General features: G+C 42.0%; 1 protein-coding gene across 1 annotated transcript; it reads right to left on the minus strand.

Annotated features, from left to right (window-relative positions):
- Nucleotides 1-469: 469 nt before the first annotated feature.
- On the minus strand, nucleotides 470-17,950 carry tprg1l (tumor protein p63 regulated 1-like). Its single transcript, XM_060931484.1, has 6 exons — nucleotides 17,564-17,950; nucleotides 10,654-10,745; nucleotides 5,146-5,196; nucleotides 4,920-5,045; nucleotides 2,599-2,752; nucleotides 470-882 (listed from the first exon to the last, which is right to left on the minus strand). Exons 1-6 carry the CDS (start codon nucleotides 17,801-17,803, stop codon nucleotides 688-690), a joined length of 858 nt encoding a protein of 285 aa, XP_060787467.1. The 5' UTR covers nucleotides 17,804-17,950; the 3' UTR covers nucleotides 470-687.
- Between the last annotated feature and the right edge of the window lie 335 nt (nucleotides 17,951-18,285).

Consider the following 18,285-nt stretch of genomic DNA (forward strand, 5'->3'; position numbering starts at 1 on the left):
TACTGGCTCATAAGACCATGAAGTGAAAATAACCGCTACCAGAAACAAAAGTGCGTCCTTTCCCCTTCAGTGAACTGGAATCATTACTGCCATTTGGTCCACTGTCTCCTGTATCATAATAGCAAAAGTGACTAAGCTGTAAATGTTGGTACCTCTGCTATTTAAAGTTTAAAACAACCCTGTTTATATATTTTCTGATGTTAGAGGAATACTGAATTTATGGCTATTCAGCTGTTCACTGACGAACAACATTTACTATTTTCAGTTTGTCCCCATCATTAGCCTAAACACCTGACAGAGCACATTACTAAAAAGAGACGTGGCAAGTCACACACTAAACTTTTTTTTTTATGGCTAATACCCAAGGTGATTATGGTAAATATTTCATCCTATTCCATTAGTGTTGCGTATAAAGCACACCAGCATCGCACACTCCAAATCCCACATAAACACCCTGTTTATATTTAAAAAAAAAAAAAAAAAAAAAGCAGGATGGCACAAGCCCAGTAAAGAGGCATCGATGTTGGCATTGGATGTTTTCAGGCACATGCTGAGGAGCCAGCGAGTCACATTGGTGGTGGGAACAGGGGCACGCTTCATACCCCACTGAAATCCAGCAAGCAACACAAAAGGGATTCATGGAGCTCGACATATTTAAGTGCAACGATGCGGGTTAGTGGTGACGAACTAGAAGCCGATTTTGCCTCTGGTCATGGAGTAGCCCAGTTTGGCCTCGTTGTTGATGAAGGACATGATGCCCAGGTAGGTCTCGATGAGCAGCGGCCGCTCCAGCAGCAGCACCCCGTTAGACCGACCCGGGATGGGAAACTCCTTATGGGCTCTCTTTACTGCCTGGATCAGCTGAACTTTAAAGTTCTCCAGCTGAAGAATGAAAACAGGAAGGTCACTGCAGCTTGCCAGGGATCTCTCACAGCAGGATAACTGTGCACTGTACGCTTACACTTGTTTGTTTGGATGATGCTTTCATACAAAGTGATTAAGGATGGAAACATGATACAAATGAGCAGCTTAGATTAAGGCTCTTGCTCAAGGATCTACAGTGGCAGCTTGGCAGTGCTGGAATTTGAAGCTCAAAACCTTCACCACTGAAACACCACCCTCCTACATACATGTCAACCTATACGGAATGTCCGTATTTTATACGGATTTGATTCAATAAACATAGTATACGGGCGTACAAATAAAGTTATACGGATTCTTTAAAAAAACTTCAATATTTATTTAGAGCTATAATCAATTCCCACGATGATAAAAGAGCGCATAACATTTACAAACGTACTGTACACCACAGAAAGCACAGACAGCCAGTAAAGAGTCTTATGAAATCGCGCGTTATCTTGTGGTAGCGAGACTTCGTTCCACTTTTGATCATGCGCACACCGCATTGCGAGAATCCCGCCAACCGGGAAGTAACATTTTGTTTGAAACGCGCATTTCCACCTGAGCGACTTTCACTAGCGACTGAAAAGATTCTGAATGGGCACTCCGGCAAGATCAACACAGACACTTGCTGTGACATGCAGCCTAGTGAGGTACTGGTGCAGAGTGCTAAAAAAGCTGTCATGGAGTACAATTCAGAACATTAGAGTGACACTGTGTTTTTGTCAAACATTGGAGCTTTGTATTCATTCTGAAGGTTTGTTGTTATTAATATTGAATAAAAAGTAACTGGGATATATCATTGTTAATTATCATTCAAATTTTAGGTAAATTATTTTAATTTGCATCTTATAAGGATTTTATAAGGGAAATACGGATTTTGGAGGTTGGTTATACAGGTTTGATTGACCAAAGGTTGACATGTATGCTCCTACACTTACTTGCTTGTGTGTAGGGCTGGGAATCGATCCAGATTTCCTGGATCGATTCGATTCCGATTCATAAGGTCACGATCCGATTCGATATCGATTTACTTAGATATTGCTGGATTGTCACTTTAAAGTAAAAACTGTCCCTATTGACAGGAACAGCCCCATGTGTGTCTCTGCATGTAATTTAACACCAAATGCCTTCTCCAGTGCAGTTTGATTCGCCGCAGGTTTAGCTGAAACTGTGTCGGCGTGGTGCCTGGATAAGTGGTTGCAGAGACTGGTTGTATTGCCACTATATTTTACCTCTGTGGCACAGTTTGCACACTGCTTTTGTTCTGTCGACTTCGTCTCTGTCCTCGTAACGTTTGAATCCAAAGTAATGCCATACATCAGCCTTCAGGCCAGGCAGGTAATTTTAGCTGTGCAGCTTCATCCATCTCGCGTTCTTAAGTTTCGGTTTCGTTTGCCGGCACCCGCTTTTTATAGCGGTCCTTGCGCGGTCGAGAAAATAATGCCTATAGCCACCTGGAAGAGATTGATCTCGTATTTTTTTTTTGAACGTGAATCGATATCGGATCGTGGATCGATCTTTTGAACCCAGCCCTACTTGTGTGTAAGATTCAGTTTAGACATTTGCAAGGAAATTAGTATACTCACTCATTTTCATACTCAGTTTAAAAATTACTGAAGATTTTTTTTTTAATTCAAACTTAACAACAACAACAACAACAAAAAAAAACCTTAAGTATATGGTTTGTCAATTTACCTGGCAAAGGGAAGCCACCTTTTCATCAGCATGTGCCATGGGATGCTCTGTGAAGGTTGCATAGGGCATCTCAGTGGACCAGGGGTTCCAGCGGTTTAGGAAAGAAGGCCTTGGCCGTTTATCCCAATGCACACGAACGCCACTGCCCTCTCTCCTATAGACAGACAATCAAATGTCTGATTTTAGTTGATCCAGGATTTAAAGTGCATATCAAGGGTAAATTCAGAAGCAAGATCAATGTAATTCTATTTTATATGAAACTTTGGTCAAATATCTGTCACATTTGGCACAATTTTTTTTTTTTTACCTTGCACAATACCAGAAAATTTCAGTTGAAATCAAGCCATTTGAGGGGAATTGGTCCGCCTCTGAAAAAATTTGGCATTTGGATTTCCTGGCAAAGTGACGTCGCGCGCGGGACGCCTCCTTCTGAATCCTACGTCAGCGCTGGTTTGTTTATGAGAAAACGACCTGGTGGTTTTCTGCAAATTTCTTCAACGTTATCGCGTAATTATTAAAATGGTTAACAGATGTATCGTCGGAGGGTGTAGCAACACCAATCTTGATGGGATTAGTACTCATCGTTTCCCAAAAGACCGGACAATGAGAGAGAAATGGGAGCGCTTGGTCTACACAGGCTGTGCACTGAAACTGTGCAAAGCTCTCGCAGCCTGCTGGCGCTTCTGCAGGTGACGTCATGAATCTGGCTCCAGACTCCCTTGGGATTTTTCCAGTCGTGTTTTGTTATTTTATTTTTTTCTGCTGTAGACAGATGGCCTTGTGCAAAATTACCCTTCTGGATGAGTGTGTAAAGGGACATACTTTCATATTTAAAAAAAACCAAAACACCAAATTGGTCCAGAATATGCACTTTAAAATGACTACACACTGCTGTGAGTGATTAATAACTGGTAAAAACAATGAGTAATCATGAAAAATTAAATCACATCTACAAATAAACACAGATTGTCCAATACAGTGGTTGCCTTTTGTGCTTTATGTCCAAGAACACCACAACACTGACAAATCCTGCATTAAAGGACAACGGCTATGGAGCACTTGCATGTGACGTCACAGCCGATCCAGATTGTGACAGACGCCATCTTGTCGGTCAAACGCCATATTCCGCCTTCTACTTCTGGTTCTACTTCTGCTTTTACTTCTACCTTTTCTTCTGGAAAACCCTACTATATACAATTCTACTACAACGGCTGCGGCTACAAGCTCTCCCTACCTGTGCACGTTTTTTATGTTTTTTGTGTGTATTTTTGCGTGTTGTTCGTCTGTATCGGACTTCAATATCCACTACAACCGTATGGACTTACTGGACATTGGTTTCCAGCAGAAAATGACGGTTTGTAGCGATTTCCATCGCATGCACAACATTCCGGACGAGATAGCGAGACCAGCGGGGTCTCCGTGGATTGTTATCGGAAGCAAAGCGAAGGAGGCGGCGCCGGGGGCGGAAGCAAAAGCGAGGCTGCAGGCAGAGCCGGCATGTTGACTAAGCTCAGAAAACAGCCACTCAAATCTCCACTGCCAAGCCTCTATCTCTCCAACGCCAGACCCATGTAAACAAGACGGACGATTTGGAATTACCTTATTCTATTCTATAATCGGCTGGTCAGTGCTATACTCAATACTTAAGTGACTTACCCACCCAATGAGGATTCTTGTTTACAAGATGCCACATCTGAGTCGCTGACAAATCCTGAATTTCTGTAGAGATAACTGTCCAGAGATTTATAAGCACGCAGTGCTTCACCACTGAACAGCGAGGGAAAGTTAATGAGGTAATTATACACGTCCGGGTATTCCGCTGGCAGTTCAAAATCCGGTCGTGAAAACTCCGTCCGGAAAGCCATAAGGGTCACAAATCTGTAGATCGTTTATTTTAGACATATACCTAGTTATCTGTTCATTAGAAAAATGAGCCGTGTAGTCCGTCGGTTGAAATTGATCCATTCTGTACACGAGTGCAGCAGTATTCAGCGGTGTTTTTTACCGACAAGATGGCGGTTGTGTACTTTCCGGTCACGTGACTGCAAGATCTCTATTGAGGTCAAATCCATGTGTGACTTGTTTGACTAGCATGACAGAGCCCCAGGACACTTTCACTGTCCAGTTATTTGGCTCAACATGTGAAAGACCAAAACGGGTCCTCAGGAACTCTGTGCGGTTATTTAGAAAAGAAGCGTTACTTTTTTCTCCCCCCCCCCGGGGAGTTTTATACATGTGGCACAGAGGGTGTTCGAAACACGAGGTCATTTTAGCAAAATCATGATTGTTACATCCTTCTCTTCACTCTCATAGGATCTTACTTATTCAGAGATTTTGGTGGAAACTCAAACTCTCCGACTGAAATGGTGTCCACTGCGTTTAAGGAAATTCTGATGACCTGCTGACACAGCAAGTTTATAAAATCGTATTTGCAAACCAGAAGGGACCTGCAAAACACCACAACACAGCAGACATCAGCATATGAAGAGTGGTTACTCTACTGGTAGATTAAACACATGACATGTGAAGAGGAACTTCCTTTCTCACCTCTCGGTGATGAGCACCAGTCTCTCCTTTTCATTGTTCCAGTGATCAACTCTGTAGGGAAGAGAACGTACAGCAGCTCGGGTCAGACTTGGCTGAAATCTACATGATCGTGAGTTTAGAATAAAACAATAGACACTTTCATATAACCTCCAAAACCAGTCTTGCGTTGAACATTTATGCTGGCTGTGCAATAGGTCATTTTAAATGATAAAGTTGCAGGAAGTAAGATTTTGGAATCACCGCCCTTTCTGGTTTGATTGCAAGTCACTTTCAGAAAAACATATCATGTGGATTACATCATCAAACTCGCAGTCTTGTTTACGCTCTCAGCGCTCACCGTTTCTCTCCTCTGACTGACTGCTCCTGTCGGTCACTCTGTTAGTAGGGTAGGGCTGAACGATTTTAAGAAAAAATTGAATTGCGATTTTTCTGGCAGATATTGCGATTTCAACCACGATTTTTTTTCTTTAAATCGAGTTTCAGCAGCGTCTGTGTCTGTCAGCCCTGTGATGACCTGGCGACTTGTCCAGGGTGTACCCCGCCTTTCGCCCGTAGTCAGCTGGGATAGGCTCCAGCTTGCCTGCGACCCTGTAGGACAGGATAAAGCGGCTACAGATAATGAGATGAGAGTTTCAGCAGCATCAAAATATTGCACTTTTGTAAAAGAATGTGCATAAGCATTATAAATTATAATAAACAACAACCTGATTGAAGTATGTGCGGGAGGGCAGAACATACCTCTTATCCATTGTGCGGAGTAAACTTTTAAACGAGTCTTTGGTGACCGTGTTTACAGGCACCATGCCCTTCGTAATGTAGTTCGTTACTGCAGCAGTTCTCCTTGTGTCTTCGGCTACTTCTGTCATACGGAGTTACACTGGCAAAAGAAGTTGCAATTGTTGTCCGTTTGGCCGAAGTACTTTCACTACTACTAGACGTCTCATGGGTCTTTTTCGCCATGCACTCTTCATGCAAATTCACGTGGTGAACTTTCAAGTGGTGGTATAAATTAGTAGTGTTTCCACCGGATGCAGCCACTTTTGCACAACATGTTTTGCACAGCACCTGTTTCTAATGTTCGTCTGAGGCTTCAAATCCAAAATACTGCCAAATGGCCGACGTGCTGTTTTTCTTTGGGATCAAATCCCCTGACTCTGCTTCAGCTCCCGCTTCAACCATGTCTGAAATTGAACGACCAGCTACACTGATTGGAGTGGATAACACGCGACCTGTCCACGCGCAGCATGCAGCTTCTTGATTGGTAGCTGACACAGTGTTTTTACACCATGCTGGGGCAATACGCAGAGCATACATGTGTGAAATTACTGACGAAACAAAACATGGATCAGTTTAGGAGCACTGAGAAAAACCCGCGGCTTTGACGATCCCAAAATCGTGTTGTCCGAGATCGCGGTTTTTGGTCGAAAACGATAGATCGTTCAGCCCTATAGTAGGGATTAATGCTTTTAATAACAACCCCCCTTCAGACCAAACTTCAATATCACACCTAAACAAGAGTGCTCCACAAGCACAATATCCCCTGCTAGCAACTCTGGTTAAATGCGACGGAACTGAACGAAATTGCAATATGCGTATTACCGACAGGTAACAAAGAATCCTGTCAGGTTTGGTGAAATTCCTCCAAAAACTGAGAGGGAGGAGTTGATTTCAGAAGAACGTATACCCTCGTGAAATTGTCATAGTACAAGTTATTTAAATCAAGGGTCAAAACTGTGGTAAAATTTTCAGAAGCGAAATTAAATTGCAATATGTGTATTACCATCATATAACAAGGTCCTCTGCCAAGCTTCGAGAAATTCATCCAAAAATTGCGAGAGGAGTTGATGTCAGAAGGCAAACATACCTTCATGAAATTGTGAAAGTACAAGGCTGTTAATCAAGGGCCACAACTTGGGTAAAATGCAACAGAACTTAACAAAACAACATGTGCACTACTGACATATAACAAGGCCTCTTGTCAAGTTTCGTGAAATTCCTCCACAAATTGTGAGGAGTTGATTTCAGAAGTTGAGTACTCTTCCCAGGACGGATGGATGGACATCGCCACGACATAATCCCTCTTCAGGCCTTTTGGCCAGCGGGGGATAACTATACTGACCGACAAAAGAAATGCACAGCTTTAATGTAGCCTAAATGGTCTTGAGAAATAAATCAAAACTACAGCAAGAAAAAAAATCCCCAGTGTAATGACAATGATCAGTTAACAGTTGTATTCAACTGACTGTACAAAAAGGTGCATGAATTCTGTATCCAAGACAGAGTTCAGTCACGAGTATACAGTAGACCCCTCAAACTCGTAACGTGGGATCAATCCTGCGTCACATGGAAAACACCCATTTTATACAGGTTGAAGTTGTTAACAAAAGTGCCACACCCATTTTCATGCACAATCATCCAACCAAATCTCTGTTAACCAGCTCCATTTATGGCCCTTTTCCACTACCCTTTTTCAGCTCACTTCAGCCCGACACGGCTCGCGTTTCGACTACCTCAGAACAGCACAACTCAGCTCGCTTTAGCCTTACTCAGCACCCAAAACTCGCACGGTTTTGGAGTGGGGCTGAAGCGAGCCAAACCGAGCCGAGTGGGGCTAGGGGCGTGAGCAGACACTCCCCTGTGCACTGATTGGTGAGGAGGAGTGTCCTCACATGCCCACACACGCCCCGTGAGCACGCTGGGATCTGTAAACACCGTAAACCCGGAAGAAGAAGAATTACGAGAATTTCTGAAGCCTTATGCGCCTCGCCTCATCTATATGCTCTTGCCAGTATCTGTTGGCGTTGTCAACAAGCCACAGCACCAAGACCAGCAACACTAATGACTCCATGTCCTCCATGTTTATTGTTTACTATCCGGGTCGTGAGACTCCCGCTTAAAAGGTCACTGATGTCACTGTTTGCGCCGCCTAATGACATCACGTGACGTCCACCCACTTTCGCTAACTCCACCCAATGTGTCCACCCAATTCCAGCCAGCACGGTTCAGCACGGTTGTAGTCGAAATGCAACTCCAACAGCCCCACTCAGCTCGACTCAGCCCAACTCAGCACCGCACGGCTCAGCCCAACTCAGCCGCGTTGGTAGTGGAAAAGCGGCAATACTGAGCAGAAACGTCCCCGTACTGAAAAATTCTCACAGCCTATTGGCAAATTGCATGCAAAGTAACTTTTTTTTTTAAAGAAGCTACTTGTCTAAGATCTGCCCCCCTTTTTAAACTTTACAAAGGATCACATTACCAGAGAAGACATTTTTGACAGACAAGTTACCTTATTAAATATACCTTTGTTCGCAATAATTCTTCAAGTATGAAATGAGGCTCCAACTAAACTATTCAGGGGCTGTAAGATAACTTAATATTAGGATTGGCAACCTCTTCAAACTGGACCAAATAAGGTTTGGGGGAAAAAAAAAAAAAAAAATTAGTTCTTCATGCAGAGCTAATCTTCACTTCACAAGTACTTATTGTACTTCAGTAATACTTGATCCATTCCATATAATCCACTTTGGTACCCTGACTGTGAAACAGCCCAGCTTTCAGCAGTCTGTAAAAAGAGCTCCGATATCATATTAAATCTATTTGTACAGTCAATCACACAACAGCACTTTCACGTTTTAAGGGGTGTTCACACGGCACATATTTGCATCGATGTATTTTGTTGCGATATATCTTACACCGGTGTAAATTTTGTGGAGCGTTCACATGTCACAAACCTGCTTACTAGAGAGAAGCGTGTTAGTGCCGGTGCATCCCCAAGGCAGTTTTTGCGACCGTGCTATACGATAGTAATAATGCGGGAATGAAATATGCGCATGCGTGAAAATGTACTTCCTTTTCCCGGTTGTCATGGCATCACCGAGCGCCGGGAAAACAACGTGGATGAAGACACCAGTGTTGCCAGATACTGCTGATGTTTTCCAGCCCAAAACATGTTCAAATCCGCCAAAATGCACTTAAAACCGCCCAATCTGGCAACACTGGAAGACACGCAGTTCTGTTGTTGTTGTTGATATTCGCCATTTTGGAAGCACAAAATACCAGGATGCAAATTATGCAATGCCCGTATGTAATCAACTCTGCTCACGCGTAGCGAGTCTACCCCTGTAGCGTTCAGATGTCCCATTTTATATCAGTGCTGCCCCGCAAACTAGCATTTACTCCGGAGTAAATTTCTTAAACCACCTCCCGAGCAGGGTTAGATTTGCACCGGTTTAAGCAGCTTTCAGGGGCGACACCAGTATAACTTTGTACCGTGTGAACGCTCTACCGGGGCAGCCCCGGTGCTACACCGGAGTAAAAGTTGCTGTGTGAACACCCCTTTAGATCCATTTTGTGTGTGTGTGTGTGTGTGTGTGTGTGTGTGTGTGTGTGTGTATTTTCACAGCCTTAGAGCTGTGTTACTTCTGCCACATTCCTGGTATTCTAAGTTATTGTACACCCTCTGCTGTCCAAACAACGTAATTACAACTAGGGAAAATGGACTATGCAGCTTGACTAAACAAGATTCATTTTTTATTTCCATCGATTCAAATAGTCATTGTTCGTTTGTGTAATTTCCTCCGGAATTACACGGAGATGTCAGCATTCTCCAGCCAGCTGACTGTGTCCGTGTCCGGGGTGGCCTGAGGACTGGGCACTCCTGAAGGATTGGGGGGGGGGGATTGTCTGTGTGCAACTGCACTGGCAGGCATCATCCTCACTAGCTCCAATCGTCTTAAGGAAGGACTGGATCCTGCCCCATCCAGTGCGGAGACAGTTGAGGCGGGTTCACGCCTTGCAGGTGAGATGGTAACTGCAGGGCTTTGCGGAGGGGGAAGGGAAAAAAATGAAAGAGTGCAAGGTGGTGCATGAGCGGCTCCACTCCTCCAGCAGTCTCTACTCCACCCAGGAGTCGGAAGCCGGTCCAGCCCTCATAAGCGCTGCAGCTTTGATAGCCGTTGAGGGGTGTCGTCATCCTGAATTGGTGGAATGAGGCTATTCTCCTCAAGTGCCTTCTCTGCTAGCTTGAGGACTTGATAGTCATAAATGATACAAATGGTCATAAATTTGTATCATGGTTTAATGTCACATAACACATCATTACATGCCTAGTCAGTATACCTTTTTTAATGATGGACAACATACATACGTCTTGCATTTCATGCAGAGTGATAACAGGATAATTGTTAAAAGCAACAGCCAATGAGTGAGCTAAGAAAAAAAGGCCATGATGTGGACCACAGAGACAAGGACAGTCTTGTAAAGCAAAAAAATTCAGTCCTCAACCACATCTTGATCCTGTTTGCATTTTTTCCCCTCTGACACTTTGCGGTTTGTCTATTGTTCAGCAAAACCACTCCAGTTCTGTCTGTCTTTATGTAACATGGTAGCACAATCATGCCAATTCCCTTGAAACTTGGGATTCATCAAACTGCACATTATGGTAATTACGAAATGCCATCCATTTCCAATATCATATGACATGATGTAATGAAAGAAAAGACAACTCACTCTGCTAAGAGCCACACACTCAGAACCTCGCCATCTTCTGAAGGCAAAGCCACTGTGCGGATATCGTTTACCGCCTGCTCTATGGTTCCTGGCTGGAGAACAAAAGAAAACAAAAAACAAAAAAAACCTAAACATCAAATGCTGTAAACTTACCTACTGGTTTTTAAAATAACTTCTCACCAACTGTATACAAAATTTACACCATGGTAGGATTGTGAACCATAATTTCTCTCTCAGATAGCACCATTAGAATCAGCCGGAGGATAAACCTACCTTAATTCTTTACGATAGAAAACGGAATTTAAAGTTGTTCATCAAACGTACACCGATTCTTGCAGATGCGCCATTTTATGCCTCACTGCCTGAGCTAGAAAGTAGCGGAAACTAAAAGCAGAAGAATCTCACTTTCATTTGAGGCATCTGTTTACACTGATGCAGCTTTCAGCACAGTCAGTATGGTCCATTCACTGAAGCACACGTATTCTTTTTTCCATATATACTGTCGAGAATGGAGTGTGTGTTACAAAAAGGTTTAGTAGAGACATTAAAGCCACAAATCATTTTATAGACACAATCTGGAGCCAGTTGTATTCATTTCCCACCCAGTTTATACTGGTTCTTCATTTTACACACGTTACATATAAACAATGTTAATAAAGCCCTTAGAAAAAAAAAAAATGTTTGCAGCAAATTCATGGCTGGTTTGCAGCTCAAACCAGCTCAGTTTAATTGGGCAAAAAATAGCCCCAAGTTTGCCACAACTTCCAACATCATCCTGGCAATAATGAGTTTACCACTATTGGCACACATGTTCACTAGTGGTTTGACACCAGTTTGCCAGTGGTGACGAACATCTGGTAACAAGTTTTCCTCTAGTGGCAAATGTCAACTTTTTTTTATAAACTTGTTTGATTTGTGTTGTTGATAAAATTGTGTTTATTTAGTCTAGGTAATCGTATGGGGCCAAGTAAAATTAAGGATTAATTTCACGAGTGATTTCAAAACTTCGAAATCACGCGTGAAATTGATCCTTAATTTTACGAGGAACCATACGATTACTTGTTTCACATATAGGGCCAAAATCATACTTCGGAAGCCATTCAAGTTCACAACATTTGTCATTCACGTTTTCTGAACCAATCAGGGCGCAAGACTATCTTGCACGTTTGAATCAGTTTCTAAAGCGTCTTTCATCATGACACGGCACGAGGATTTTGAAAGTGGTTTACAAAATTTTATTGGAACTTCTTTACAAAAGCTGATCGCTAAATGCAAGAAAACTCTGTGCTTGATCTAAAAGTTGAATTTGCCAATTTTTGTAATCAGAATTGAGTAATTTGGCCCCATGTATTATAATAATCTATAAAACAACAGATGTATAGTCATTTTGGTGACACTACACTGTGCAAGAGTGACGTTACTGAATGTTTTGTTGCATTTCTTTTGTTGATAAAATTTGCCTTCAGTCCTCCTTTAACCTCCTAAGGCCCAAGCTGTTTTTTTACATGCATTTTTTATTTCTCTTTGCTATTTGGGCTTATTAGAACCTGATTAGAATAAAAACTAAGCATCTTTTGATAAGCTGTACTTTTAGAGAAAAAGTATGTCCACATATGTGGATTCTTGTTCCGAATTTCCATAAAGTGCTGTCCACGCATGTGACCGCTAAGCCCTAGGAGGTTAAGAGGCTTTTGTGAAACCCACCGCTGTTGATTAAATTTAGCCTTACGTGCATAATTCTCGTCATTTAACCTTGAACGTACACTACCATTCAAAAGTTTGGGGTCACTTTGAAATGTCCTTATTTTTGAAAGAAAAGCACTGTTCTTTTCAACGAAGATCACTTTAAACTAATCAGAAATCCACTCTATACATTGCTAATGTGCTAAATGACTATTCTAGCTGCAAATGTCTGGTTTTTGGTGCAATATCTCCATAGGTGTATAGAGGCCCATTTCCAGCAACTCTCACTCCAGTGTTCTAATGGTACAATGTGTTTGCTCATTGCCTCAGAAGGCTAATGGATGATTAGAAAACCCTTGTACAATCATGTTAGCACAGCTGAAAACAGTTGAGCTCTTTAGAGAAGCTATAAAACTGACCTTCCTTTGAGCAGATTGAGTTTCTGGAGCATCACATTTGTGGGGTCGATTAAATGCTCAAAATGGCCAGAAAAATGTCTCGACTATATTTTCTATTCATTTTACAACTTATGGTGGTAAATAAAAATGTGACTTTTCATGGAAAACACAAAATTGTCTGGGTGACCCCAAACTTTTGAACGGTAGTGTATTTTATTAGAACTAATCCAGAACACAGTATTATATTGTAAAGTTTGTATTCTATACAGCAGACGATCAGTATAGGTAATCGTATGGGTCTGAGTAAAATTAAGGATTAATTCCACGACTTGGGCAATTTCAAAACTTTGAAATCACAAGTGAAATTGATCCTTAATTTTACGAGGAACCATACGGTTACTTGTTTAATACACATAGGACCAAATTCATACTTCAGAAGCCATTCAAGTTCATAACATTTGTCGTTCACGTTTTCTGAACCAATCAGGGCGCAAGACTATCTTGCATGTTTGAATCAGTTTCTAAAGCGTCTTTCATCATGACAAAAAAACTGGGACAGCACCTTGTCTAACTCACAGCATTCAGGTGCCACTAGAGAGCCGTTTATTTGTCTTTCTGCAGCCCATTTCTTAAACACGGAAAGCCAAAAATTCATAGTTTTTTTGGTATTTTCATTTTCGCTTGCAGCTTTTGATTGGTTTGTCATTTCTTTGTCAAATACAGCGAAACGTGGCATTGCTGAGTCAGCCATTTTGTTGACAAAATTTGCTAATTTTTGTAACCGTAACCAAGCAATGAACTAGCCAATAGCATTTCAGAAATACAGCCCTGTGTGAAGGAAAAAAAAAAGCCCTCCTTGATTGACCAATCAGAATTGAGGGCCCGTTTACACAAGGACGCTGTTGGGTAAAAACGACTAAATATTTTATCGGAAATGCCTTTTGTCTACACGGGGATGGCGTTTCCGAGGCTGAAAAACGGAAAAAATTGAAAACGCCTTCCAGAGTGGATAAGTTAAAAACAGCCCCCGTTGCATATCCGTCTAAACTACCCAATACGCGAAACTCTGCTTGGATCTGCTCACGTCGGGTACGCATTTACGTCATACGTATGTCATATACTGTACATGCCAGCCCGGGAAGTAAGAAAGTAAGTAAAAACAGTAAGAGCATGTCTGATTACATCGATCCAACGGACCTTCAAGCTGCTCTGGCAGCTTTAATAAACGTCCAGGAGTCCTTCGAACATCTATACCGAATCTGCACATATACCGTTAATGAACAGAGGCGGGTATGCAATTACCTTTATGAATTTTTGGATACACCGATTCGTCGGAGGAAGTTTTTCTTAACCTCACGAGTAGCCATAGCCAGAGTAGTCAAAGTTTTCGCGACGCAGATGTGCAGATCAGACAAGACGGAAGACGTTGCGCACGCGTGCAGACATAGCGGAGGTCTTTCACAGCACCACCTAACCGCCTGGCATGCACATCCAATTGAATTCCACACATTTATGCATCACCGTATAGACCCTTCCCACTGACGTCACCGGAAACCGGAAGTAAACAAACCCTGCGCCATATTGGAAGACCAACAAACTCGTGATTGGGGGAAATAACAGCAGCGCGCGGAATTTAAACCCACGAGGCACTTGATTCATCATAAACCTACAATGGTAAACTTTTGTGCTGTGTTAGGGTGTTCCAACAAAGCTGATGGGAAAGGTGAAAAGAAGTCTTTCTACAGAATACCAGCTGTGATTGAGACACAAGCAAACCAAGGAGCTTTCTGCCAGGAGACAGAGAATAAGTGCATTACTGAGTGTCTGTGAGCAAAGGAGAGCCTGAACGTTGCAACCTCCCTATTGGCTGTTTATTGGCTGTTTGTAAAAATGTATCAATTGTTGCCCTTCATCGCGGACTCGAGAGACGAGACCTGACGAGTTAGTTCGTTGGTAGCAGAACAAAATGTCTGGACACAAATCGGGTTTTCAGAAAAAGAAAGAAAATAAACGCAGGGTCGAAAATACAAAAAAGGAGGCAGAAAAAGCAAAACGAGTTAAGGTAGGACAAATGGTTACTTTTCTGAGGCAGCCCGCCGTGGCTGCAGGCTTTCAGTTGTCATTGAATGGTTACTTTTCTGAGGCAGCCCGCCGTGGCTGCCTGCAGGCTTATTTATTATAGCCCATTTAGTTAAAATAGTTGATATAAAATGTTTATAGTTATGTGACGGTTGTCCTCAGTGTTCGAACTATGCTGATATTTTTGGGGGGTGCCTTTTTTTCCCTGGGGGGTGCATGCGCTTGTCTCGGAGCGCGGATCTCCAAACACGAGAAGCCTATCTTACGCACATATCACGCGGACTCCACACCTCCACACACGCATCGCGTCTGAAGTCATAACTCATCAGGGGAAATCGTGTCCGCATTGGCATGTTCAAAAAACAACCTCGCGTCAACAATGATACCACACGCAAGAACAAAAAAACAGTCAGGCTACTCAACAACCAACCTGGCAGCAGCAGTCGTTGTCATATCGGTTTATTTTATCTTTGATGTAAACACAACACTTCGGATATGCAAATGCTTCCCGTTACACACGATTGCTATGTCAATAAACATCATTTTGCCAATATTTTAGAGACCCCCCCCAACATTTCCCAAATCATGTTTTCAAGGGATCTCATGTCTGTTTCAGGGGATCTCGGATCCCCCAAGTACCCCCGTAGTTCGAACACTGGTTGTCCTGATTTAGACTGGTGTGTTTTTTTTTTTTTTTGGGGGGGGGGGGGGGGGGGGGGGGGTTGAGCGATGTTGCACCCGGGTCCAGATTAGGGCAGAACCAGCCCTGGCTACATTTCAGGTGTAGTTTGTTTTATGTATGTATGTACTTGCATAGATGTGTACTTGGTCTTCCAATATGGCGACTACCGAAATCTCGCGGCGCGGTGACGTCATGCGGGAACCCTCTATAGACGCAAGGCAAGGCAAGTTTATTTATATAGCACATTTCATACACAATGGCAGTTCAATGTGCTTTACAGAAGTAAAAACAAAAACAGTAAACAATAGAGAAATAAAATTACATAAAATAATTTTATTTTTATTCTAAAACAATTAATTAAAAGAATTAAAAGAATTAAAAGAAAATAATAAAATGAAGTAGAAGTTCAAATAGGAGGAGAAAAAAAGAAACCAGCAGAATAGAATAAAGAATAAAATAGAATAAAGTTAAAATTAAAGTAAATTTAAAACATAAATTTACGCAGACAGGGCGGCACGGTGGTGTAGTGGTTAGCGCTGTCGCCTCACAGCAAGAAGGTTCTGGGTTCGAGCCCCGTGGCCGGCGAGGGCCTTTCTGTGCGGAGTTTGCATGTTCTCCCCGTGTCCGTGTGGGTTTCCTCCGGGTGCTCCGGTTTCCCCCACAGTCCAAAGACATGCAGGTTAGGTTAACTGGTGACTCTAAATTGACCGTAGGTGTGAATGTGAGTGTGAATGGTTGTCTGTGTCTATGTGTCAGCCCTGTGATGACCTGGCGACTTGTCCAGGGTGTACCCCACCTTTCACCCGTAGTCAGCTGGGATAGGCTCCAGCTCGCCTGCGACCCTGTAGAACAGGATAAAGCGGCTAGAGATAATGAGATGAGACTTACACAGACGCAGATTTCCTCCTTGAAAACGGTCGTGTAGACGCGGAAAAAAGTGAGAACGAAAACGGACTTTTGCGCTTTTGTTTCAGACCGTCCCCGTGTAAAGTGGGCCTGAGTAATTTGGCCCCATGTATTATAATAATATTTTTACAGTAATAAACTGTTGTCGATTACAGTAGGTACACTGCAGAGTAACGGTTTAATACTGGAGTTATGACAGTGGGTGTTTTGTTGTGGTTGATCCAGTTGTATTTATTAAATCTATTGTATTGTGTTTAATCGGCAGTGTTTGTATTGTTTAACTGCCTTACAGAAACATAAGATAGCAACTTGGGGCAGTTTTGCTGCAAACAGTGAACATTCTAGCAAACCTGCAGCAACAAACAGGATTTAAAATCAATTGTTTGCCATAAATTTTATACAAATTTAGCAACAAATCTAATCTGCAAGTCAAACTATGAGCTACTGCTAAAGGTTCACTCCAACTCTCTCACAGAAACCTCAGCTTTTTATAAGACAAAGAACCCAAATTGTCAATGAAGCGGTCCTTCAACCTATATATAATTTTACTGAAACGTTTGAAAATATAGTGAGTAGAAAGTAAAGATCATTTTAAAGAATGTAGTAAGTCCAGTACCAAAAGTAACTGGAGGGAAGAGTCTTCAGTCAGGCTGAACTCCTTTACAAATTACACATTAGTACTAATAAACAGCCCTACAATTAGCATTTATACAAGACTATATGCTATTTAAATACATACACGTGCTATAAAGTCGATTTATTATGAAACAAAATCAATTTTATACACTTTAGTGCAATTTTACACTAAATACCAAATTTTACTAAAAGCTAGAAAAACGCAAGCACATAAAGCTAATGTTTTGCTAACTCAGCTAAACTACTCCTAAGATGACATGTTCATGAGTAACAAACAAGAACATTTTTTTTAATTTAAGGGAAAGTCTTTGTCCATTTCAGTCAAAATACTATTATTTTACTCTTATTAGAAGTTATCCGAAGTATTTAACAGCTATTATGAGCTAATAAGTTATTTAAAGCTGAAGCTGATGATGATGATGATGATTAGCATACGCTATCTGGACGGTTGTTATTATTTACCCTGCTTTGCACACTGGCTGTTTGTATTAATAAACTGTTTATTAATGTCGTGTCTGGTTCTTACCCTAAACACGAAGTAATCCTTCACTTTTGCACGGATGGTTGGGTTGTGGACGTGAAAAGGTGTGAGTTTCTGGAGCGGAGAACAGCAGGCTACAGCAGCTCCGAAGCCGAGGACAGGTTGGGCCTCTGGCCCCGGACTGAACGCCACCTCCAGCCCGTCGAGCGCGTCTTCAACCCCGGCGGCGGGCAGAATCGCAGCCCCTGGACTCTCCGGCTCCACTGTGTCATTCAGCTGAAGCATATTATTCTCAACTTTTAGATCAAACAGCAATATTAACTTCACTTCGCTCAATTCAGCGGTTATTTTTCTGTGCAGGAGAAAGCAGAAGGCGCTCTGCAGAAGCCTGTTGTGTTTAGTGAGGAAACACCCACATGCTCCACTCTTAAAGCCACATTCACCAACACAGCTGGAAATAAACCGCTGGATTAATGAATCCCCACAGGTTTACTGACGTCACACTGCTGTGTTTGTATAATTCTTTCACGGGCAGAATGGGAACACACAGACAGACAAAATGCTATTTTAATAAATCTTTACTTCAAAATAAATGTTTTTTTTTTAAACGATAAATCCATACAGGTTGCCTCAAACCAGTTCTCTTAATCAGAAACTTGCATCTGTTGTAATATAATATAATATAATATAATATAATATAATATAATATAATATAATATAATATAATATAATATAATTAGAGTTACAGCAGCTTTGTTAAAGTAGCG

This window comes from Neoarius graeffei, chromosome 10, assembly GCF_027579695.1.
Source record: "Neoarius graeffei isolate fNeoGra1 chromosome 10, fNeoGra1.pri, whole genome shotgun sequence".
NCBI classification, from domain to species: domain Eukaryota; kingdom Metazoa; phylum Chordata; class Actinopteri; order Siluriformes; family Ariidae; genus Neoarius; species Neoarius graeffei.

What these genes read in the sequence shown, in the direction of transcription:
- tprg1l (XM_060931484.1), bottom strand. Translation starts at nt 17,803, where the DNA reads ATGCTTCAGCTGAATGACACAGTGGAGCCGGAGAGTCCAGGGGCTGCG. An exon ending in AGTGTGTGGCTCTTAGCAGA is followed by an intron (nt 5,197 to 10,653) that starts GTGAGTTGTCTT and finishes TCTTCCCTACAG; the next exon opens with AGTTGATCACTGGAACAATG. An exon ending in CTGGTGCTCATCACCGAGAG is followed by an intron (nt 5,046 to 5,145) that starts GTGAGAAAGGAA and finishes GGTGTTTTGCAG; the next exon opens with GTCCCTTCTGGTTTGCAAAT.